Below are 25,617 nucleotides of genomic sequence, written 5' to 3'. Positions count from 1 at the left end.
TAAAAGTCTACAAAAGCACGTGTTTGTAGCTTTTGTTTCACCCTTCACCTGTAGTCAACAAACATGTGCTTTCGTAGACTTTTACCCTTCAATAAGCTCCCAATGGGCACCTCCCTGCTGTCTTGGCATCCTCAATTAATTTCTTCAGCTCCGGCCCACAGCTAGCTGCCTATGGGCATCTTAGCTGCTCCACAGTCAAACCTTTCAAAATGCATCAGTGTTCAAAATTGGCTCTTATGAGCATAGCGAATCCCAATTGGTTTTTGCTATGCTCATGAGAGCCAATTTTTGAACAAATGCTGTCATTCAAAATTCTGCACATATGTGCACAATTTTGAATGACAGCGTTTGTTCAGTCTACCAACGGATAATTTGTACCATGCTATATATAGACTAGGCCTACCTGACACCAGTGGTGTAAAATAGGTAAGTAAGTAAGTAAAAATATTTTAAAGTACTACTTAAGTAGTTATTTTGGGTATCTGTACTTTACTTTACTATTTGACTCCTTTAAAATTTACTTTACATTCCTTAAGAAAATATTGTACTGGTTACTCCATACATTTTCCCTGACACCTATTACGCTCGCTGTCCTCAAACTCTAATATAATAAATGGAACATAATAAATGTTCCACCAAAAAACAATAAACAACTCAACGAACGTAAAGCTAGGAGTGCAACACCTGCAACACAAAAAGACAAGATCCCACAACAGAAAGAGGGAAAAAGGGCTGCCTAAGTATGATTCCCAATCAGAGACAACAATAGACAGCTGCCTCTGATTGGGAACCATACTTGGCCAAAAACAAAGAAATAGACAACATAGAATGCATCTACCCTCGGTGGCGGCTCCGGTTCGGGACGTAGCTCCCGCTCCCTATGCTGATCCCTCCGCTTCTGTGGAACCGGACCGTGGATCGTCGCCGGAGGAACCGGACCGTGGATCATCGCCGGAGGCTCTGAACTGGGAACCACCGTTGGAGGCGCCGGACTGCAGATCGCCGCCGGAGGCTCCGGACTGGGAACCCCCGCTGGAGGCTCCGGACTGGGGACCATCGCTGGAGGCTTCGGACTGGGGACCGTCGCTGGAGGCTCCGGACTGGGGACCGTCGCTGGAGGCTCCTTGCCCTGGATTTTCACTGGAGGCTCCGGGCCATGGATCATCACTGGAGGCTTCGTGCCATGGATTATCACTGGAGGCTTCATGCCATGGATCATCACTACAGGCTCCGGGCCATGGATCATCACTGGAGGCTTCATGCCATGGATCATCACTACAGGCTCCGGGCCATGGATCATCACTGGAGGCTTCGTGCCATGGATTATCACTGGAGGCTCCGGGCCATGGATTATCACTGGAGGCTTCGTGCCATGGATCATCACTAGAGGCTTCGTACGTGGAGCCGGAACAGGTCTCACCGGACTGAGGGGACGTACTGGAGGCCTGGTGCGTGGAGCTGCCACAAGGCTTACCAGGTTGGGGAGACATACTGGAGGCCTGGTACGTGGAACCGGAACAGGTCTCACCGGACTGAGGAGACGTACTGGAAGCCTGGTGCGTGGAGCTACCACAGGGCTTACCAGGCTGGGGAGACATACTGGAGGCCTGGTACGTGGAACCGGAACAGGTCTCACCGGACTGGGGAGATGCACTGGAAGCCTGGTGCGTGGAACAGGCACCGGATACACTGGGCCGTGGAGGCGCACTGGAGGTCTCGAGCGTAGAGCTGGCACAACCCGTCCTGGCTGGATGCCCACTTCCGCCCGGCAAATGCGGGGCGCTGGCACAGAGCGCACCGGCCTGTGAATGCTCACTGGAGACACCATGCGCATCACCGCATAACACGATGCCGGACCAGTCACACGCTCCCCACGGTAAGCACGGGGAGTTGGCTCAGGTCTAAACCCTGACACCGCCAATCTCCCCATGAGCCCCCCCAAAAAATTATTTGGGGGGGGCTGCCTCTCGTGCTTGCTTCGTTGAGCTATCTCCTCGTATCGTCGCCGTTCCGCTTTTGCTGCCTCTATCTCTTCCTTCGGACGGCGATACTCCCCGGCACTTGTCCAGGGTCCTGCTCCCTCCAGGATTTCCTCCCAGGTCCAGTCCTCCTGACCACGCTGCTTGGTCCGTTGGTGGTGGAATCTTCTGTTACGCTCGCTGTCCTCAAACTCCCTGTCATAAATGAACCAAGGTGCAGCGTTGTAGGTGTACATTTTCTTTAATAATAAATGTTCCACCAAAAAACAATAAACAACTCAACGAACGTAAAGCTAGGAGTGCAACACCTGCAACACAAAAAGACAAGATCCCACAACAGAAAGAGGGAAAAAGGGCTGCCTATGTATGATTCCCAATCAGAGACAACAATAGACAGCTGCCTCTGATTGGGAACCATACTCTGCCAAAAACAAAGAAATAGACAACATAGAATGGCCACTCCAAATCGCACCCTGACCTAACCAAATAGAGAAATAAAACGGCTCTCTAAGGTCAGGGCGTGACAACACCCAAAAGTAATTGTTACATTTTGAATGCTTAGCAGGACAGTAAAATAGTTAATTTCACACACTTATCAACCGAACATCCCTGGTCATCCCTACTGTCTCTGATCTGGCGGACTCACTAAACCGATATGCTTTGTTTGTAAATTATGTCTGTGTTGGAGTGTGCCCCTGGCTTTCATTAAATTAAAAAAACAAGAAAATGGTGCCATCTGGTTTTCTTAATATAAATAATTTGAAATGATTTATACTTAAGTATATTTTAAACAAAATACTTTTAGACTTCTACTCAAGTAGAATTTTACTGGGTGACTTCTACTTTTACTTGAGTCATTTTCTATTTTTACTCAAGTATGACAGTTGGGTACTTTTTCCACCACTGCCTGACAGTGAAAGTGCAACCAAAATCAGAAGTTGTGTGTACTGTAGGCCTACTGTAAACTAAAATTAACAACTGGTGCAGGTTTACATTTACACTGATATCATTAATTAATATCTTGTTAATAAATATCTACCTAAAAGTTGGGCTACACAAGGCCTACAATAGAGCTCGCCATCTTGTAGTCCTAAAAAATGTAAATTAGTTATCTCTGGTTCGTTCAGCCTTTCCTATGGGGAAAATTAATGGGGAGAGAATATGGTTTTGGGATAAACGTTGAAAATAAGGTCTGAGTTTAACACAGTCTTCTGGGAATGCTTTCCACTAGATGTTGGAACACTGCTGCGGGGACTTGCTTCCATTCAGCCACAAGAGCATTAGTGAGGTCGGGCACTGATGTTGGGCGATAGGCATGGCTCGCAGTCGGCGTTACAAATCAACCCAAAGGTGTTCGATGGGGTGGAGGTCAGGGCTCCTTGCAGGCCAGTCAATATCTTCCACACCGATCTTGACAAACCATTTCTGTATGGACCTCACTTTGTTAACAGGGGCATTGTCATGCTGAAACAGGAAAGGGCCTTCCCCAAACTGTTGCCACAAAGTTGGAAGCACAGAATTGTCTAGAATGTCATTGTATGTTGTAGCATTAAGATTTCCCTTCACTGGATCTAAGGGGCATTGCCCGAACCATGAAAACCAGCCCCAGACCATTATTCCTCCTCCACCAAACTTTACAGTTGGCATTATGCATTCGGGCAGGTAGTGTTCTCCTGGCATCGGCCAAACCCAGATTTGTCAGTCGGACTGCCAGACGGTGAAGCGTGATTCATCACTCCGTAGAACGTGTTTCCAATGCTCCAGTGTCCAATGGAGGCCAGCTTTACACCACTCCAGTCGACACTTGGCATTGCACATGGTGATTTTAGGCTTGTGTGCGGCTACTCGGCCACAGAAACCCATTTCATGAAGCTCCCAACTAACAGGTAATGTGCTGACGTTGCTTCCAGAGGCAGTTTGAAACTCGGTAGTGAGTGTTGCAACCGAGGACAGACAATTTTTATGCGGTATGTGCTTCAGCACTCAGCGGTCTCGTTCTGTGAGCTTGCGTGGCCTTCCACTTCACGACTGAGCCGTTGTTGCTCCTAGACATCGCCACTTCACAATAACAGCACTTACATTTGACTGGGGCAGATCTACTGTAGGACATAAATTTGACGAACTGACTCGTTGGAAAGGTAGTATCCTATGACGGTGCCACGTTGAAAGTCTGTGTGCTCAGTTTTATACCCCTGTCATCAATGGGTGTGGCTGAAAAAGCCAAATTCACTAATTTGAAGGGGTGTCCACATATTTTGTATATATAGTGTAGATTGCAGATGATTTTAGCTATTAAATTTAAGCTGTGTTTACACAGGCAGCCCAATTCTGATATTTTTTCCACTAATTAGTCTTTTGACCAATCACATCAGATCTTTTCAAAAGTCCAATTAGTGAAAAAATAAATGCATAATTTGGCTGCCTGTGTAAATGCATCCTAAGGTAGCTACAAGTAAATTGGTGGAATTTCCCTGCATTGGCAAAACTATGTACACCGTTCTGGTGGAATTTCCCTGCATTGGCAAAACTATGTACACCGTTCAGATTTCCTATCGCTGGTTTCCTCTCAGTGCATACTGGTTTTGGGCGCGCTAGGCTTGTTTACCGAAAAATGCGGTCATGTAGGCTATTGTCGACTTCAAAAGGAGAAAAGTTGGAAGGCACCTTCCTCGGTAGTATCGTCAGTGGTAACGGTTATTCTTGAAGCTCCACCTCCACTTCCACCTTTTATGTTAATTTCAACGTTATTCTGCGCTGCGTGTGGGACTGCTTTGTAGCCTATCTGCCGCGGTCCAATGTAAATCGGCTTGGACAGCCACTAACTACACTGAGGGTAAACGGTGTTTGGCGAGAACGAAATCGCGATTATATGATTATGTTATGTTGACAGCCAAGGAGCGCATGTCTGTGAATATTTTATCTAACAAAACCAGAGAAGAGGAACTCACCTTGTATTTTAACATGGGAGGTCAGATAACAAGACATACCTTGTACGGTAAGGATATTTTACTTTTTTTGGGGGGGGGGGGGGGGTAGCCTATATTCGATTATTGATTGCGTATATTTAGCAGTAATTAAAACGTTGCTGATGGGATATGCTACAATGAAAACCTTGAGGCAAAAATGGCATAATTTGAGGATGATTCTAAATTGATTAAGTGTCAGTTTATCCCTCACAGAAAGAAATTAGTCAGCAAGAAAATGAATGAAAGTATTATGAATGCTCTAGCTATGACTTGTGTGCTTTTTTATGTTAGATGCATGCTAACGTTCAAACACAATTATAGCAATGCAATATTCTGTTATGTGCAGCAACGTGAATGTTCAAGAATTAACTTCGTATTTGCATAGTTGCTAATTGGCTGATGGTATTTATATCTCTTATTTTTTTATTTTCTACATATTTTCTTCAGATGACAATTTATGGTTAAGTATATCTGGGATGATTGAGCCAAATAACTGGACTTTGAATATAACTGCATTTTGAAGTTATCAATGTGGAGAAATTGTGTTCCTTAATTATTATTATTTAAATAGTTTACCTTGCCTAGTATTTGTAAACAGTGTGCCTCTCATTGACTGCCCAAGTGTCCAATCAGTTGTCTGATACTCCACAATACCATATGCAATGACATAACTAATCTAATTAATCATGTTAAATTACTCTAAATTAATGAATGTAGTCTGCAGTTCTACTCTGATTATTTTTTATTTTAACTAGGCAAGTCAGTTAAGAACAAATTCTTATTTACAATGACAGCCTCATAGTGTAATACATTGTATTTGTTTTTTTGTCCCTTTTTGTCCCTTGTCAGATAGATCTCTATGATGAGGCTATAATAAGTGTTTCTAAACTTGTATAAACATTCATATTTTATTGGTCACATACACATATTTAGCAGATGTTATTGCGGGTGTAGCCAAATGCTTGTAAAGGAGCCTGAAACAAGGTGTCTATTGGCGCCATTTTGGTGAACGTCACAAATTGCTTTCCTAGCTATGCAATCCATCTTTCCTGGCTATGCAATGATACAGAGATTGTGTGTGCAATCTACAGTACCGTATATGATGTACTTAAGCAATAAGGCCCGAGAGGGTGTGGTATATGGCCAATATACCACGGCTCAGGGCTGTTCTTAGGCGCAACGCGGAGTGCCGGGACACAGCGCTAAGCCGTGGTATATTGGCCATATCACAAACCCCCGAGGTGCCTTATTGCTATTATAAACTGGTTACCAACGTAATTAGAGCAGTAAAAATAAATGTGTTGTCATACCTGTGGTATACCACGACTGTCAGCCAATCAGCATTCAGGGCTCAAACAACTAAGTTTATATTTTACATTAGACCTCACAGGTAGGAGAGGTCTATTAGAAATGTGAAATTATAGTTGTGACAGCCAGGGTAGTACACACCCTAGGCTTCCCAGTGGCCCTAGGCAGCCAGATGCCCTTAGAGTCAGATCTAGGAACATCTTACTCAAACCCAGCTAAACCTTGACCATCAGCAGGTCCAATGTAAAACTGACATTAGATCAGTGCTTAGGGCCAACCTCCACCTGTCCCTTTCAGAGATGACACATTGTGACAACCAAGCTGCTGTAACACACTTGCCTTGTGCTCTCCAGGGCTGCTGCCTCTGAGCTTTTGTCCCACATTAGCAGGCCACTGAGCCCTGATGTTTACGTAATGTCAAGTCTGGAAAAAAGACTCCAGAGCAGGGCAGCGGGCCAGGTGTGACTGCCTATGGCGGTCTCTGGCTCTGTCTATCCAGTCTTCACTGTTTGGTTGCCCTGACCAATCAATGACGATTGAGCTCTGAGCAATATTCCCCTTCCTTAACCTGAGTGCCTGATGCTTGTCGTGGCGCTTCTCTTTATCATGCCCAGTCTCTGCTCAATGTTAAGCTTGACATCTCTGTCCGGTTGCATTGCTCTCAAGACATGCCCAGAGAACCTCTGTGCAGTTGAGGAGGTAGGCACTGACCTTCTCAGACAATAGAATGTAATGCTGAAGGTAAATAAGCATAAAGAATTCAAGTCTATCAATGTGGCAGCAGTAGTAGCAACAAGCAAAATGCATTTGGCATTTGTGAGGTCTTTTGTAAACTAATTTTGGACCTTGAGTCAACCAAAAGTGTTTGTTTTGTATGTTCTGGCATGTCATGCATTATCATTTGCTTGGCCAGTGGTTGAATACAATACACCCTTTTATGTTGCCATCAAACAATCTGACATGATGAATAAAATATGGTTACTTGATTTATTATGACTTAATTTAGGACCATTGTTGTACATAGAGAACCATTCATCATTTTTATGTAGCCCAGGGACAGACATGTGAATACCTCAAGTCAGTAGTGTAGACAAATAAGCTGTACTTTTCCTATGCCAGTTCAGCCTGAACAATTCATTGGAGTGCTCTTGGCAGCCACAATCTAAAAGAGTTTCAACAATGGGGAAAATAACTCTGTAGAAACACATGACAAATTCTGTGCTGCTTTATCTTTGGTTAATTTCCTGGTCAAAATGTGTTATTCAAATGATGCTATATGTACATCCATGAATGGATATGAGAGTGTTTACCTTGCAGAATATTTCTGTCTTGAAATTGAAGTGACTGCATTCGCAGAAGCCCCATGATGCTCTGTTGCCAATATAAGCGGCCTAATTGAAATGTCTCCTGGGTACACTGAAAAGCTCTTGACCCCTATAGGTCATGAGCAATAATAACTTTCTATCCCTAAGAAATTAGGCTAGGGATACTCTCCCTCTCCCTCTCTCTCACACACACACACACACACACACACACACACACACACACACACACACACACACACACACACACACACACACACACACACACACACACACACACACACACACACCCCTCTTAATTAGGCGAATGTGGTCCTCTAGTTGTTGGTCCTTAGATCTTTTGCTTTTTAGTGCAGTGACTTGGTGACAGGCCAGTGTTGACCTGCTCCCAAAATCTGGTGGTTTATACTGTAGGTTTGTAAAGAACAGGTATTTGTGATATTATCTTCATATTATTATGTATTATAAAATATTATTTGTGACTGTTAATTTGACAATCAGCTAAGTGCAAGTCATAAAACAACATCTGGTACATATATGCCTCATTCCCACACAATTGTCTGTTGAATAAGTCATTATTTGGGATGATCTCACCAGAAATATCTTCATGACAACTCAATGTCCTTGGCATTGTTGTATTGCTTTGAAGGGAGATGTGAAAATGTGAATGGGGAAAAGGAGATTAGGGGAATAGCTTAACTGTTGATTTTTTTGCGCATGCAGTGGCACAATCCACGCCTTATCAGTCTACAAAAAGGCAGATCTGAGAAAAGTAGATTTGGAGTCAATTAGAGCTGCATTGAAGAATGTATGTGTAGGAGCTGGTTATTACCCATGATTCATTCTTTGGTATTTACTACAAGTCAGATACATCCCAAAGTAGCTTTGTAATAGTTTTTTTTTGTGTTATGCTATTCTTTGACCCTCTTTAACTTTCTCACTCATTATTATTCACAATTCATTCAGAATTATCCGTAATCATGGTAGCATCCACATCCACATGTAGAAGTGTTTAGAAACATATTATATTCTTATTTGCAATAAAAGTAACTCCAAAATGACGCAATACATTATTTACCATTTAATTTCTATTGGGCACTAAATAATCTGATACACAACCAAAACTAACTGCAAATGCATCCAACAAGTTTGTAGAGTCAATCAATCAAATTTATTTATAAAGCCCTTTTTACATCAGCCGATGTCACAAAGTGCTATACAGAAACCCAGCCTAAAAACCCAAACAGCAAGCAATGCAGATGAAGAAGCACGGTGGCTAGGAAAAACTCCCTAGAATGTCAGGAACCTAGGAAGAAACCAAAAGGAACCAGGCTCTGAGGGGTGGCCAGTCCTCTTCTGACCTCTTCTACCGGGTGGCGATTATAACAAAACATGGCCAAGATGTTCAAACGTTCATAGATGACTAGCAGGGTCAAATAATAATAATCACAGTGGTTGTAGAGGGTGCAACAGGTCAGCACCTCAGGAGTAAATGTCAGTTGGCTTTTCATAGCCGATCATTCAGAGTTAGAGACAGCAGGTGCGGTAGAAAGAGAGAGTCGAAAACAGCAGGACAAGGTAGCACGTCCGGTGAACAGGTCAGGGTTCCATAGCTGCAGGCAGAACAGTTGAAACTGGAGCAGCAGCACGACCAGGTGGACTGGGGACAGCAAGGAATCATCAGACCATGTAGTCATGAGGCATGGTCCTAGGGCTCAGGTCCTCCAAGAGAAAGAGAAAGAGAGAGAGAATTAGCGGGAGCATACTTAAATTCACACAGGACACCGGATAAGACAGGAGAAATACTCCAGATATAGCAGACTGACCCTAGCCCCCGACATATAAACTATTACTAGAGGCTGAGACAGGAGGGGTCGGGAGACACTGCTGTAATCATTGCATACTAGGAATATGGGATCAAATACTAAACTCTTGACTACTTTATTTATAAGAATCTTTAGGGGTGTCAATAATTTTGACACCTACCTTTTTGAGAAAAAATGGTTACTTGATAAACAAAATCTCTTTCTATGAGCAATTGTATTAGTATAAAATATAATTTCCCCCAAAAAATGTAGCATACAATATAGCTCAGTATTTGAATTATTTATTTCAGACAGTCGATTATTGCTCATCTTTATCAAGGGTGTCAATAATTGTGGACCCCACTGTATACATTGTTGCTATATTCAATATATATATATATTCAAGACTCATGATCAAACCAGTGCTATAATTTTAACCAAAGCCTACGGGTGTGTGTGTGTGCTTGCGCGTGCGTGTGTTTATGGAAGGAAGGAAGCTAAAGTAATTCCACTGCCTAAAAATAGTAAAGCACCCTTTGCTGTCGCCAACAGCCATCCAATCAGTTTGCTGCCTGTTCTTAGTAAACTGATGGAGAGAATTGTGTTTGGCCAAATACAAAGCAATTTTCACAGAACAAGTTAACTACTGACTTTCAGCATGCATAAGGAGAAGGTCACTCAACTTGTACTGCACTGACTTAGATGACTGATGATTGCTTAAAATAAATGCATAATAAGGTGATAGTTGGAGCTGTACTGTTAGATTTCAGTGCAGCCTTTGATATTATTGATCATAAACTGTTATTGAAAAAACTCACTTGCTTTGGATTTAAATCACCTGCCATCACATGGTTGGAGAGTTATTTATCCAATAGATCCCAGAGAGTGTTCTTCAATGGAAGCTTCTCTAACATCAGATATGTACAGTGCAGTGTCACTCAGGGCAGTTGGCTTGGGCTGTTACTCTTCTCAATTTTGACAAATGATTTACCACTTGTCTTACACGAAGCAAGAATCACTGTATGTGGATGATTCCACACTCTACATGTCAGCACCAAAAGCCAATGAGCTCACTGAAATTCTAAATAAGGAGTTACAGACAGTATTAGAATGTGTGATTAATAATAAACTGGTCTTAAATACAGTGCCTTCATAAAGTATTCACACCCCTTGACTTTTTCCACATTTTGTTGTGTTACAGCCTGGATTTAAAATTGATTAAATTGAGATGTTTTGTCACTGGTCTACAATGTTTTGTCACTGGTCCCATGTAGCTCAGTTGGTAGAGCATGGTGTTTGCAATGCCAGGGTTGTGGGTTCACTTCCCACAGGGAAAATGTATGCACTCACTGCTGTAAGAGCATTTGCTCAATGACTAAAATGTAATACTAAAAGCAATGTATTTGGTTCAAAAAGTTACCTAAGATCTTAACCTCAATGGTTATTGTCCAGAAGATATTTTTGGAAATAGGAAACAATGGCAGAAACATTGTGTACAAAAAATAAATAAACAAAATAGCAGAATTGGTCATGACCCCGTAAAACAGCTATCCATTGCAGCGTCAATCTCCATGCAGCACTGGTCTCTCTGCTACTACACTGCAAGCGGTACCGATACACCAAGGCTGTAACCAACAGGACCCTGAACAGCTTCTACCCCAAACCATAAGACCGTTAAATAGTTAGTCCAGGGAGGTATTTGGTTAACTATTTAACTATCTGCATTGACCCTCTTTGCACTAACTTTTTTTGACTCATCACATACACCGCTGCTACTGTTTTTTATCCGTCACTTTATTCCTAGTTATATGTACATATCTACCCCTTACCTTGTACCCCTGCACATCGACTCGGTACTTGTACCCTGTGTATATAACCAAGTTATCATTACTCATTGTGTATTTATTATTACTTTTATTACGTGTTTTACTTTCTATTATTTCTCTTTTCTTTTTATCTGTATTGTTGGGAAGGGCCTGTAAGTAAACAATGCATTGTTGTTTATGAAGCATGTGACTAATACAATTTTATTTGAATTGTACATAAAGGGTGTGACCATTGAGCAAACTGAGGAAGCTAAACTCCTAGATATAACATTGTATGGTCAATTATCATGGTCAAGTCCTATTGATAAAGTTGCTGGGGAGGGGTATATCTGTTCTAAAAATATATTCTGCATTTTTGACACAAATCAACTGAACTAGTTGTTCAGGCTCTGGTCTTGTCCCATCTTGATTACTGTCTGGTAATAATGTCAAGTGCATCAAAGAAAGACCTAGCAAAGCTGCAGCTGGCTCAAAACAGAGCAGCACACCTTGCCCTTGACTGCACATACAAAAGTAACATCAACAACATTCCAGTCTTTCCTAGTTGAACGTTGACGAGAGATTAACTGCTTCTCTTCTAGTTTTCATTAGAAGTATTACTGTGATAAATTCCAGATTGTCTGCATAATCATATAACATACAGCTCAGACACCCATATATACCCAACAAGACATGTCACCAGGGGTCTTTTCACAGTCCCAAGTCCAAAATGAATTCACGGCAACGCACAGTATTATACAGAGCCATAATTGCATGGAACTCCCTTCCATCTCCAATGACTCAAGCAAACAGCAAAATTAGCTTAAAACAATTGATAAAACATCTCGTGGCACAATAGAGACTGAAATGATACACACACACAGACACACACAGACAAACTATCACACACAATCTACACACCTTATTCTTTAGTTGTATTGTTTGAATATCGTTGTATTTAAAATTTATTTAAAATAATTTATTTATTTAACCTTTATTTAACCAGGTAGGCTAGTTGAGAACAAGTTCTCATTTGCAACTGCGACCTGGCCAAGATAAAGCATAGCAATTCGACACATACAACACAGTACTTGTCGTTTTTGTTTTTGTGTGGACTCCAGGAAGAATAGCTGCTGCTTCGGCAAAAGCTAATGGGGATCCGAATAAACCAGTGCCAAATTGGCAAAATGTGGAATAACAAAAAAATGAATGGTGTGACAGGAGTTTACCAATTACTGATATTACCTAATTTTGTGAGTTTTTCACAGCTGTACAATTTCTCTCTGGTTACCAAGCAACTCTTATCTCAGGGTGGCAGGTAGCCTAGTGGTTAGAGTGTTGGGCCAGTAAACAAAAGGTTGCTAGATCAAATCCCAGAGCTGACAAGGTAAAAATATGTCGTTCTGCCCCTGAGTAAGGCAGTTGAACCACTGTTGCTAGGACATCGTTGTAAATAAGAATTTGTTCTTAATTGACTTGCCAAGTTAAAAAAATATGTATTTTCATCCAAGGAGAAAATCAAGATGACTAACAGACCTATCTTTTTGTTTGCACTCCTTGTTGGATTTCTGAAAATAGAGTGAGTTAAATGGTTCTTAAAGAAATATACAGGTTATAATACAAAGTACAGTTGAAGTCGGAAGTTTACATACACCTTAGCCAAATGCATTTAAACTCCGTTTTTCACAATACCTGACATTTAATCCTAGTAAAAATTCCCTGTCTTAGGTCAGTTAGGATCACCACTTTATTTTAAGAATGTGAAATGTCAGAATAATAGTAGAGAGAATGATTTATTTCAGCTTTTATTTCTTTCATCACATTCCCAGTGGGTCAGAAGTTTACATACATTCAATTAGTATCTGGTAGCATTGCCTTTAAGTTGTTTAACTTGGGGTCAACGTTTCAGGTAGCCTTCCACAAGCTTCCCACAATAAGTTGGGTGAATTTTGGCCCATTCCTCCTGACAGAGCTGGTGTAACTGAGTCAGGTTTGTAGGCCTCCTTGCTCACACACACTTTTTCAGTTCTGCCCACAAATTTTCTATAGGATTGAGGTCAGGGCTTTGTGATGGCCACTCCAATACCTTGACTGTGTTGTCCTTAAGCCATTTTGCCACAACTTTGGAAGTATGCCTGGGGGTCATTGTCCATTTGGAAGACCCATTTGTGACCAAGCTTTAACTTCCTTAGTGATGTCTTGAGATGTTGCTTCAATATATCCACATAATTTTAATTTCTCATGATGCCATCTATTTTGTGAAGTGCACCAGTCCCTCCTGCAGCAAATCACCCCACAACATGATGCTGCCACCCCCGTGCTTCACGGTTGGGATGATGTTAATTGGCTTGCAAGCCTCTCCCTTTTTCCTTTAAACATAACAATAGTCATTATGGCCAAACAGTTTTATTTTTGGTTCGTCAGACCAGAGGACATTTCTCCAAAAAGTACGATCTTTGTCCCCATGTGCAGTTGCAAACCGTAGTCTGGCTTTTTTATGGCGGTTTTGGAGCAGTGGCTTCTTCCTTGCTGAGCAGCCTTTCAGGTTATGTCAATATTGGACTCGTTTTACTGTGGATATAGATACTTTTGTACCTGTTTCCTCCAGCATCTTCACAAGGTCATTGCTGTTGTTCTGGGATTGATTTGCACTTTTCTCACCAAAGTACGTTAATCTCTAGGAGACAGAACGCGTCTCCTTCCTCAGCGGTATGATGGCTGCGTGGTCCCATGGTGTTTATACTTGCGTACAATTGTTTGTACGTGGTACCTTCAGGCGTTTGGAAATTGCTCCCAAGGATGAACCAGACTTGTGAAGGTCTACAATTTTTTTTATGAGGTCTTGGCTGATTTCTTTTGATTTTCCCATGATGTCAAGCAAAGAGGCACTGAGTTTGAAGGTAGGCCTTGAAATACATCCACAGGTACACCTCCAATTGACTCAAATTATGTCAATTTGCCTATCAGAAGCTTCTAAAGCCATGACATCATTTTCTGGAATTTTCCAAGCTGTTTAAAGGCACAGTCAACTTAGTGTATGTAAACTTCTGACCCACTGGAATTGTGATACAGTGAATTATAAGTGAAATAATCTGTCTGTAAACAATTGTCGGAACAATTACTTGTGTCGTGCACAAAGTAGATGTCCTAACCGACTTGCCAAAACTATAGTTTGTTAACAAGAAATGTGTGAGGTGCTTGAAAAGCGAGTTATAATGACTCCAACCTAAGTGTATGTAAACTTCTGACTTCAACTGTATATTTAAAGCAGGTGCTTCCACACAGGTGTGGTTCCTGAGTTAATTAAGCAATTAATGTCCCATCATGCTTAGGGTAATGTATAAAAATGCTGGACAGGGCATTTTGGCTACTATGGCTATGCCCCCATAGGATGACAATGCCCCCATCCACAGGGCATGAGTTGTCACTGAATGGTATGATGAGCATGAAAATGAAAATGATGTAAACCATATGCTATGGCCGTTTATCAACCATCATCAACAAACCACCAAATTATGGAATTTCTCATGTACGAATGGTGTCGCATCCCCCCAATAGAGTTCCAGACACTTGTAGAATCTATGCCATGGTGCATTGAGGCTGTTCTGGCTCGTGGTACCCAACGCCCTATTATGACACTTTATGTTGGTGTTTCCTTTATTTTGGCAGTTACCTGTACACCCAGTCATCATCACAACATTGAGGACAGGCAGTTTTTATTGATTGTGTGAATGCTGCTAATGCATTGTTATATTGGCTTTGTGCATATTTAAAAAGTGGATGCCATAGTAATGTTCTTTGTAGATCCGTATATCTACAGTAAATCCCCCTATGCTTCCTCCTTTTCAGATTCTCTGGGTGGCCCCTTCCCCACCACATCCCACCGCTATCACCATAAGCCCACCAAGCAATGTCTGCCCGTCCTGCAGTGTGGGAGCAGCCTGTCCTCTTTTCCACTGCTCTTCCACCCCAGTGCCAAGGGCTCCCAGATCATCATGGACGTGGCCCAGAAGACTGTAAAGAGGCAGGCCAGCTTCTGCAATGCCATCACCTTCAGCAACCGGTCCATTGCCCTGTACGAGCAGGTCCGCCTCAAGGTATGGACAGACTGGGCAGTGGACCATGGTTATCAGCACACTGTCTTTCCTTCCTTTCTTTTAGCCTAACTGTTTTCCATTTATTTGTTTGTCTGTCTCTCTCACTCACTGTGCGTTTTGCCTTCATTAATCCCCTGATTCTGTGTGGGCCAAAACAGCATAGCCAAAGTTTCCACTTCACCTATCAGTCCATCTATGTCTCAAGTGAAAGAGCAGGGGAAGCATTGCCATGTGAGCCACAGGCCTACTGTTATCTTGTATGGTGAAAGAAGTGTAAATAGAGGTTTTAAATGAGACAAGACAAGAATATCCAGTCTGATGATAAACAGACATACAGTATGTGTTTATTTGTGTTGTTGTTTACTATTTGGTTTGTAAAAGTTTTAACATATGGCCAACAATAATGTATTTTGGTAAATCTTAGGTTAATACAACTAATGGAATGGACTTTAGGTCATTCACCAGCTTAACTCCCTTCATCAAAATTGAATTGGGGTGGCAGGTAGCATAGTGGTTAGACTGTTGGGCCAGTGACTGAAAGGTTACTAGATCGAATCCCTGAGCTGATAAGGTAAAAATCTGTTGTTCTGCACCTGGACAAGGCAGTTAACCCACTAGGCTGCCATTGTAAATAATAATTTGTTCTTAACTGACTTGTCTAGTTAAATAAAGGATAAATAAAAAATGGTACAAACCCATTACCTGTTCCCCTCCAGATCACCAAGAAGCAGTGCTGCTGGAGCGGAGCCCTGCGTCTGGGCTTCACCTCCAAGGACCCGTCCCGCATCAACCCAGACAACCTGCCCAAGTATGCCTGCCCAGATCTGGTCTCCCAGAATGGCTTCTGGGCCAAGGCCCTGCCCGAGGAGCTGTCCAATGAGGGTAATGTCATCTCCTTCTGGGTGGACAAGAAGGGTCGGGTGTTTTACCGCATCAATGGCTCCAGCCCCATGCTGTTCTTCAGCGGGGTCCATGCCTCCGAGCCACTTTGGGCTCTCATAGATGTCTACGGCCTGACACGAGGGGTCCAGCTACTCGGTGAGTTTCACAGGGAGAAGGGAAAGTGTTATGGTGGTTAATGACGTTCCTTGCCAAATATTATTCCAATTCATTTGGATGAATTTCCCAAATTGACTAATGACAGCAAGTGGTGGTTAAACGTTTAAAATTGTATGTGCTGGTGGGTGTGTTTGCGTGAGGTTGGTTGTTTGGTGATGTTACTTTTGTACTACTTCTCTACCTTTCCCACACACCATCATACCAAAATAGTCCAATGGAAAAAAGATGGAGAGAGATTAGAAAGGTTGCGTAGTTACACTGTTAGCATAAAGGAAATGCCACCACAGTGGAATTTGAGACCCACTGGAAAACAAAGCATCTATTCTGAAATGCCCTGTTTGATGGGTTTACCCCAAACACTTGACACTAATTCAGGACAAGTTTCCCATCCAACAGATTTAGAAAAGATGAAGAACGTTTTTGTAATATATAGGTAAAGTTTTTTTTTACCAGTATCTAGAGATTTACCCAGTTTGAGAGCTGGTCAGCTGATTAAAATTGATAGGAGCGCAGTCAGATTTTTTGAACTGAAAATAACTACAGTGCTGTGAGAAAGTACACTATACAAAATAGTGGATTAGGCTATTTCAGCCACACCCGTTGCTGACATGCAATCTCCATAGACAAACATTGGCAGTAAAATTAGATGAGCCTGAGGGGTCTTCTAGACCAGCATTGCTGCCCCTGCCATTTAAGTAAGATCTGTTACATCACTAGGCTCTCTTCCTACACAGATATCAATACAGAAAGGCTTGGTTATTGTAGTCATGAACTGGCGATGTTAATGACTCACTTAGCTAAGGCTCATCCAAAGCCCTGAGAAAAGGTTTTCTCTAATACAGTAGAGCACACCAGCATGGGCTACATCAGGCCCTACACCCAAACAAGGGCACTGCGTTCATCCACCTCTGGCCTGCTCGCCTCCCTACCTCTGAGGAAGTACAGTTCCCGCTCAGCCCAGTCAAAACTGTTCGCTGCTCTGGCACCCCAATGGTGGAACAAACTCCCTCACGACGCCAGGTCAGCGGAGTCAATCACCACCTTCCGGAGACACCTGAAACCCCACCTCTTTAAGGAATACCTAGGATAGGATAAAGTAATCCTTCTAACCCCCCCCCCCTTAAAAGAGTTAGATGCACTATTGTAAAGTGGTTGTTCCACTGGATATCATAAGGTGAATGCACCAATTTGTAAGTCGCTCTGGATAAGAGCGTCTGCTAAATGACTTAAATGTAAATGTAAATGGGCGTTTTTGAATTGTTCAGTATATACAGAATATTATCACGGTTGAGTGCCATCTCTATTCAGTATGCTCCCGCATGCAATCGTATACATAACCACTGTGCTTTTACAGCAGAAATAGAGTATTAGGAGTATATTCTGGCAAATAAGTTGGTTGGTGGAGTTGTTTTTACAAGTGATCAGTTATGTTGCAATGAGTCCCGTTGTAGTGAATATGCTGTCTAACTTTCCCCTTTTGGAAAGAAATTAATTTAGCTGTATTTCAAGTTTGTTTTGACTTTAAAATATTTCAATTTTCTAGAGTAATGATCAAAGCATGTTTAAAAAGCTTCACTCCTTTTATTTCACAAGGTCAAGCAAACATTTTTATCTGAAGTTCCTGAATGAAAAGCCTGTTAAGGGAACTAAAACCCTAACACGGAACCCAAACCGACTGCGCGCGTGGGCCATCGTGCGCTACCGTGCATAAATATATTTTGTCCCCCTACACCAAAAGTGATCACGACACGCAGGTTAAAATATCAAAACAATCTCTGAACCAATGACATTAATTTGGGGACAGGTCGAAAAGCATTAAACATGTATGGCAAATTAGCTAGTTAGCTTGCACCTGCTAGCTAATTTGTTCTATTTAGCTAGCTTGCTGTTGCTAGCTAATTTGTCCTGGGATATAAACATTGAGTTGTTATTTTACCTGAAAAGCACAAGGTCCTCTACTCCGACAATTAATCCACACATAAAACGGCCAACCGAATCGTTTCTAGTCATCTCTCTTCCTTCCAGGCTTTTTCATCTTTGAACTTATATGGTGATCGCATCCAAACTTTCATAGTATTACCACGACCACCGGCAAAACAGTTTGTCTTTCAATCACCCACGTGGGTATAACCAATGAGAGAGGCAGGATGGGAGAGGCGCGATCTGCGTCAGAAATAGAAAGGAGTTCTATTTTAGCCCTTAGCATCGCAGACGCTCGTTGGCGCGCGCTAGCAGTGTGGGTGCAATAATTGAATAACATAGATTTCTAAATCTATTTTGTGACGCTCGCGCACGCGATGTGTCCAGTCTGGTCAGCATGTTAAGTCTCACCCTGATGAGAGGAATCAGTGAGTTCTTGTCAGAAAAAGATAACGGCACCCCTAAATATTATGATTCAGGTCATTATACATTATATATACAAAATTATGTGGACACCCCTTCAAATTAGTGGATTTTGCTATTTCAGCCACACCCGTTGCTGACAGGTGTATAAAATCAAGCACACAGCCATGAAATCTCCATAGACAAATATTGGCAGTAGAATGGCCATACTGAAGAGCTCAGTGACTTTCAATGTGACACCGTCACAGCATGCCACCTTTCCAACAAGTCAGTATTAAGGACCTGAGCCCTAGAATCATGCCTAAGGACTACCTGGCCTGATGACTCCTGACTGTCCCAAGTCCACCTGGTTGTGCTGCTGCTCCAGTTTCAACTGTTCTGCCTGCGGCTAGGGAACCCTGACCTGTTCACCGGACGTGCTACCTTGTCCCGGACCTGCTGTTTTTGACTCTCTCTCTCTCTCTCTCTCTATCTCTCTCTACCGCACCGGCTGTCTCGACATCTGAATGCTCGGCTATGAAAAGCCAACTGAGATTTACTCCTGAGGTACTGACCTATTGCACCCTCTAGAACTACTGATTATTATTTGACCCTGCTGGTCATCTATGAACGTTTCAACATCTTGAACAACATTCTGGCCTTAAATGGCCATGTACTCTTATCTCCACCGGTACAGCCAGAAAAGGACTGGCCATCTCTCAGAGCCTGGTTCCTCACTAGGTTTCTTCCTAGGTTTCTGCCTTTCTAGAGAGTTTTTCCTAGCCACCGTGCTTCTACATCTGCATTGCTTGCTGTTTGGAGTTTTAGGCTAGGTTTCTGAATAGAACTTTGTGACATCAGCTGATGTAAAAAAAGCTTTATAAATTGAATACCTCATAGCCTGGTTCCTCTCTAGGTTTCTTCCTAGGTTTTGGCCTTTCTAGGGAGTTTTTCCTAGCCACCGTGCTTCTACACCTGCATTACTAGCTGTTTGGGGTTTTAGGCTGGGTGTCTGTACAGCACTTCGAGATATTAGCTGATGTACGAAGGGCTATATAAAATAAAATTGATTGATTGATTGAATACCCATGATGTTGGAATGAGATGTTTGACGAGCAGATGTCCACATACATTTGGTCATGTAGTGTATTTGCCCCCTTTCTGATTTTCTGTTTTTGAATATTTTTTTATACTGAATGTTATCAGATCTTCAACCAAAACCTAATATTAGATAAAGGGAACCTGAGTTTACAAATAACAAATTAAATTATTTTATTTATTTAATTAACAAATTTAAAAAGTAATTGCCCCCTTACACTCTAACTGGTTGTGCCACCTTTAGCTGCAATGACTGCAACGAAATACTTCCTGTAGTTGTTGATCAGTCTCTCACATCGCTCCAGAGGAAATTTGGTCCACTCTTGCATGCAGAACTGCTTTGTGGGTTTTCAAGCATGAAAAGTTATACTTTCGCCCAAAAAGTTATACTTTTGACTCATCTGTCCATAGAACATTCTTCCAAGAGTATTGGTGATCATCCAGGTGCTTCCAGATGCTTTTTGGCAAACTTGAGTCAACTTTTTGGATGACATGGGTCTCCATTATGCCTGGCGAAAACCAAACACTGCATTCCACAGTAAGAACCTCATACCAACAGTCAAGCATGGTGGTGGTAGTGTGATGGTTTGGGATGCTTTGCTGCTTCAGGACCTGGATGACTTGCCTTAAAACCTCTACAGGATTGGTTGGTCCCTAGCGGGACGGTTGAGCTAACATAGGCTAATGTGATTAGCATGAGGTTGTAAGTAACAAGGACATTTCCCAGGACATAGACATATCTGATATTGTCAGAAAGCTTAAATTCTTGTTAATCTAACTGCACTGTCCAATGTACAGCAGCTAGTGAAATAATACCATGCTATTGTTTGAGGAGAGTGCACAGTTTTGAACTTTAAAATGTATTAATAAACCAATTAGGCACATTTGGGTAGTCTTGATACAACATTTTGAACAGAAATGCAATGGTTCATTGAATCACTCTATAACATTTAGTGGCCAAAATCTAAATTGTGCCTGGGCTGGCATAATACATTATGGCCTTTCTCTTGCATTTCAAAGATGATGGTACAAAAAAATACTCTGTTCTTTGTATGATCTTTTACCAGATCTAATGTGTTATATTCTCCTACATTAATTTAACATTTCCACAAACTTCAGTGTTTACTTTCAAATGGTATCAAGAATCTGCATATCCTTGCTTCAGGTCCTGAGCTACAGGCAGTTAGATTTGGGTATGTCATTTTAGGCGAAAGATAATTCTACAGGATAATGTCAGGCCATCCATCTTTGAGCTGAAGCTGAAGCACAGCTGGGTCATGCAGCAATACAATGATCCAAAGCACCCAATCAAGTTTACATGAAAATTGTTAAAAAGCAACAAATTTGAAGTTTTGGAATGGCCTAGTCAAAGTCCAGACCTAATCCCAATTGAAATGTTGTGGTAGGACTTGAAACGAGCAGTTCATGCTTGAAAACCCACAAATGTTGCTGAGTTAAAACAGTTCTGCATGCAGGAGTGGGCCAAAATTCCTTCACGGCGATGTGAGAGACTGATCAACAACTACAGTAAGAGTTGCAGTAAGGGTTGCAGTGTAAGGGGACAATTACTTTTTCAAACAGGGGAATTGGGTGTTGCAGATCTTTGTTAATTTAAATAAAATAAGTATACTTTTTTGTTATTTGTAAGCTCAGCTTCCATTTCTCTAATATTAGTTTTTTGTTGAAGATCTGATAACATTCAGTATCAAAAATATGCAAAAAGGAGAAAATCGTAAAGGGGGAAATACTTTTTCACAGCACTGTATATTACTGTAAAATAGTGAGAGTATCTCTTACTAGATTTAGCTTAATCCTAAATTGCTCTTGTCAGAGTACAATTTTGTTTACTAAACATAATCTTCACCCCTCATGGAATTAACTTTCAAACATCCCAATAATTCAATCAACATGGACTCATTTCCAATAATGATCCTCGCTCTCTATAAGGAATGGAGGCTGTCATCACCATTAATAAAAATAGAAGAGGCTCCCATATATTATAGATAATACCATTTAAACTCATTTCTGGCAGTGCTAGTTGACAGCAAGCAGTGTGCTATCTGCTGTTGGGCTGTTTGGTATCCAGCGCTAGAATGAGACTATCTGGAGTTCAGTGGGCTCGTGACGAGCTGTGATGACACACGGTGCATAGCTCTTGTTCCTCGACAGACATTAAGGAAAGATGATGTCAGGAAAATGGCGTGACTGAAGCCATTTTCCCAGACAGGAGAACAAATACAGTGTTCTCACTGAGCTAAGAAAGAGAATGTTGTGTTAGCACTGTGGAAATCACATCTTTAGCATTGGATCTCCAGTGGGCTTTGTGACTTTACCTAAACATAATCATATGCAATCCCCATTTTAACAGTGATCTACAAACATTCCATTTCAAATATATCCTAGATTTAAAAGATTATAATACATTTGAATGTCCAAGTAGATTCTGCCTCTACTGTAGGTTTTCAGAACAGCAGCTCTCCATATTACTGTTATCTACGAGAGACTCAAGCCTTGTTTCCCCCTACATGTCTACACTGACTATACGTGCCTACACTGACCTACAGAAACAGCAGAGCAGCCTTAGCACTCAGTCAGCTGAAGGGTACTTCACTATCAGGCTTCTTCTATAGCCTAAGAACGTCACCAGTCAAGAGCATGGTATATCTCAAAGCCCTAGTATTGCCCCGTTGGCCGCAGTTCAAGCAGCACTTAGTGCCTGAAATATGGGGCGGCCACATCAAAGACTGCCCCGATGAACTGGCACATGTGCTCAGTTTCCTAACGGGGGACATTTTGATTCTTAATGATGCTTACACTAGGAGCTGACATTAACGCTAAGCCAGCTGATAAAGGCAGACAAATTTCACCTGTTGTGCGTGAAGCTATTTAACATACAATCTGTCGGGAGGTTGGTCCTATACACTAGCTCCAGCTGTTTTCTGCAGGGACCAAATGGGGCGAGTTTAGCGAACAAACAATGCTTTGGAGTAAGTGATTTTGGTTGTTCAAGTAAACACGTTAAACAAATGGAAAATGTGGGAAATGAATGAGGACCATTTTCACATTGATCTCACACTTTATAGTCTATGGTGACCTACATTACGTGATATATATATATATATCACGTAATGTAGGTCACCATAGACTATAAAGTGTATATATATATATATCAGGAAATGTATAAAATATGAGTAGCTTAAAATTTGATCTAATGTGACCAATTCCATCTCCTAAATCTTGAGCAGCTCTACCACCGAGCCCTGACTCTCTTCCATCTGCGTGACAATATCTTGTCTTCAAATGAACTTCAATCCAATTTTCACTCTGTGTTTCAGTCAGAGACGCATACTCAGTCTCGGTGCATAAATGTAGCTACCCATTTCCTCTCTGGTGCCTTGCCTTTCACGTTTGATGGATTGATTTTAAAAGTATCCCTGATCACATGTCTGGCCAGATCAATGTAACTGTAGCAGTTCCTCAGTACCAGCCCCAAGGAGACTGCTCTGTGCTATAAATGCATTTCCCATCATATTTGTTGTGAGGCGAGACTATAGTCTAAGATACCGTAGATCGTGTGTGTAAATAAAAGCAGTACAGTAGAGAAGGAGTGGAACGTACTAGAGTTTAATAAGTCACTGCCTGTTCAATTCAGTTCAATTCCACATCATATGCAGACACCATTGCCCCTAGGGTCATGTAGTGATCTGGGACTTTATTTTAACATGTCACATAGAGATAAAGTAAACACATTTCTGCAATAAATCAAATCAAGCTTTTTTCATTAAGCACATTTCAGACATGGAATGCAACGCAATGTGCTTCACAGGAAGAAAAAAACAAAAAAACAATGAAAATAAAAAGTTACATATTTACTACACAACAAACATAAGAATGAAAAAAACTAAAGAATAACAATAAAAACTGAAATACTAAGGAAAAGCAAATCTAAAAATGTGTGGGTTTTAAGATCTCTTTTCAATGTGGCCACAGTTTCGGCCACCCTCAGGTTCTCTGGCAGGCTATTACAGAGGCTGGGGGCATAGTAACTACAGGCTGCATCTCCATGCCTCTTGGTCCTAGGCTTTAGGATAGTTAAAAGGCCAGTGCCAGAGGACCTGAGGGACCTACTGGGTACATAACTCCAAAAGTATGTCTGACATGTATTAGGGTGCACAATCGTAAATTGATTTAAAAACCAATAGAAGAATCGTAAAAAATTCGAAAACTCACAGAGACCGGTGTAACGTGTGATCTCCGTCTGCTCTTGGTCAGTACCCGCTCTGCAGCATTCTGTATGTTTTTGCAATTGACCAAGGACTTTCTTGGGTAGACCAGACAGGAGAGCATTACAGTAGTCAAGCCTGCTTGTAATAGAAGCATGGATGAGTCTCTCTGTATCAGCCTGAATATACAGAACAGTAGTAGTACATAAAATATCCAAAGAATACATTTCTGTTGAATTGACCAATGAGTTCAGTTCGGGCTGTTATCTTATTTTCAGTACCAGTAGTGGTGTTCATGTTGTCTGCCTTCGTGGGGTGTTACGACACAGGATCTAAGGATCTCTAGTTCTGTTTCCTCTAAGGCTGCTACAGTAACAGGGCAGTGTAGATCAGTAGCTAGCCACCCATGTGAGAATTCAAAGGTGATCCAGAGACTGGTGAGACTACTTGAAAGCTGAGATGGTGTTGCATAACCGGTGAAGCTAAATTAATCTGCCGGAATCAAACTGAGCCCGAGGGGTCTTCTAGACCAACATTGCAGTCCCTGCCATTTAAGTAAGATTTGTTACATCACTAGGCTCTCTTCCTACACAGATATCAATACAGAAAGGCTTGGTTATTGTAGTCATGAACTGGCGATGTTAATGACTCACTTAGCTAAGGCTCATCCAAAGCCCTGAGAAAAGGTTTTCTCTAATACAGTAGAGCACACCAGCATGGGCGTTTTTGAATTGTTCAGTATATACAGAATATTATCACGGTTGAGTGCCATCTCTATTCAGTATGCTCCTGCATGCAATCGTATACATAACCACTGTGTTTTTAGAGCAGAAATAGAGGGTAATTGGAGTTGTTTTTACTAGTTATCATCTACTGTATGTTGCAATGAGTCCCGTTGCAGTGAATAACGTTCCCCTTTTGGAGAGAAATTAATTTAGCTGTATTTAAAGTTTGTTTTCAACTTTAAAATATTTCAATTTTCTAGAGCAATGATCAAAGCATGTTTAAAAAGCTTCACTCCTTTTATTTCACAAGGTCAAGCTAACCTTTTTATCTGAAGTTCCTGTATGAAAAGTCTGTTACGGGAACAAAACCCTAAGTCTCACCCTGATGAGATGAATCAGAGAGTTCTTGTCAGAAAAAGATAATGGCACCCCTAAATATAATGATTCAGGTCATAATACACTATATATGCAAAAGTATGTGGACACCCCTTCAAATTAGAGGATTCGGCTATTTCAGTCACACCCGTTGCTGACAGGTGTATCAAATCAAGCACACAGCCATGCAATCTCCATAGACAAACATTGGCAGTAGAATGGTCTTACTGAAGAGCTCAGTGACTTTCAACGTGGCACTGTCATAGGGTACCACCTTTCCAACAAGTCAGTTCATCAAATTTCTGCCCTGCTAGAGCTGCCCCGATCAACTGTAAGTGTTGTTATTGTGAAGTGGAAACGTCTAGGAGCAACAAGAGCTTACAAGAGCAACAAGAGTGGTAGGCCACATAAGCTCACAGAACGGGATCGTTGAGTGCTGAAGCGCGTAGCGTGTAGAAATTGTCTGTCCTTGTTGCAACACTCACTACCGAGTTCCAAACTTCAGCACAATAACTGTTCATCGGAAGCTTCAT

General features: G+C 41.7%; 1 protein-coding gene across 1 annotated transcript in view; it reads left to right on the top strand.

The window, feature by feature from the left end:
* Window positions 1-4,550: 4,550 nt before the first annotated feature.
* LOC139562343 (E3 ubiquitin-protein ligase NEURL1-like) overlaps window positions 4,551-25,617 on the top strand; it is a 57,366-nt gene continuing 36,299 nt past the window's right edge. Inside the window, exons 1-3 of the mRNA XM_071380007.1 lie at window positions 4,551-4,974; window positions 15,035-15,282; window positions 15,999-16,320. Of these exons, the coding sequence (XP_071236108.1) occupies window positions 4,860-4,974; window positions 15,035-15,282; window positions 15,999-16,320 (685 nt within the window). The 5' untranslated portion in view covers window positions 4,551-4,859. The remainder of the gene's footprint in view (window positions 4,975-15,034; window positions 15,283-15,998; window positions 16,321-25,617) is intronic.

The sequence above is a fragment of the Salvelinus alpinus genome, chromosome 32 (genome assembly GCF_045679555.1).
Source record: "Salvelinus alpinus chromosome 32, SLU_Salpinus.1, whole genome shotgun sequence".
Lineage (NCBI taxonomy): Eukaryota > Metazoa > Chordata > Actinopteri > Salmoniformes > Salmonidae > Salvelinus > Salvelinus alpinus.
This window is presented reverse-complemented; position numbering and strand designations above follow the sequence as displayed.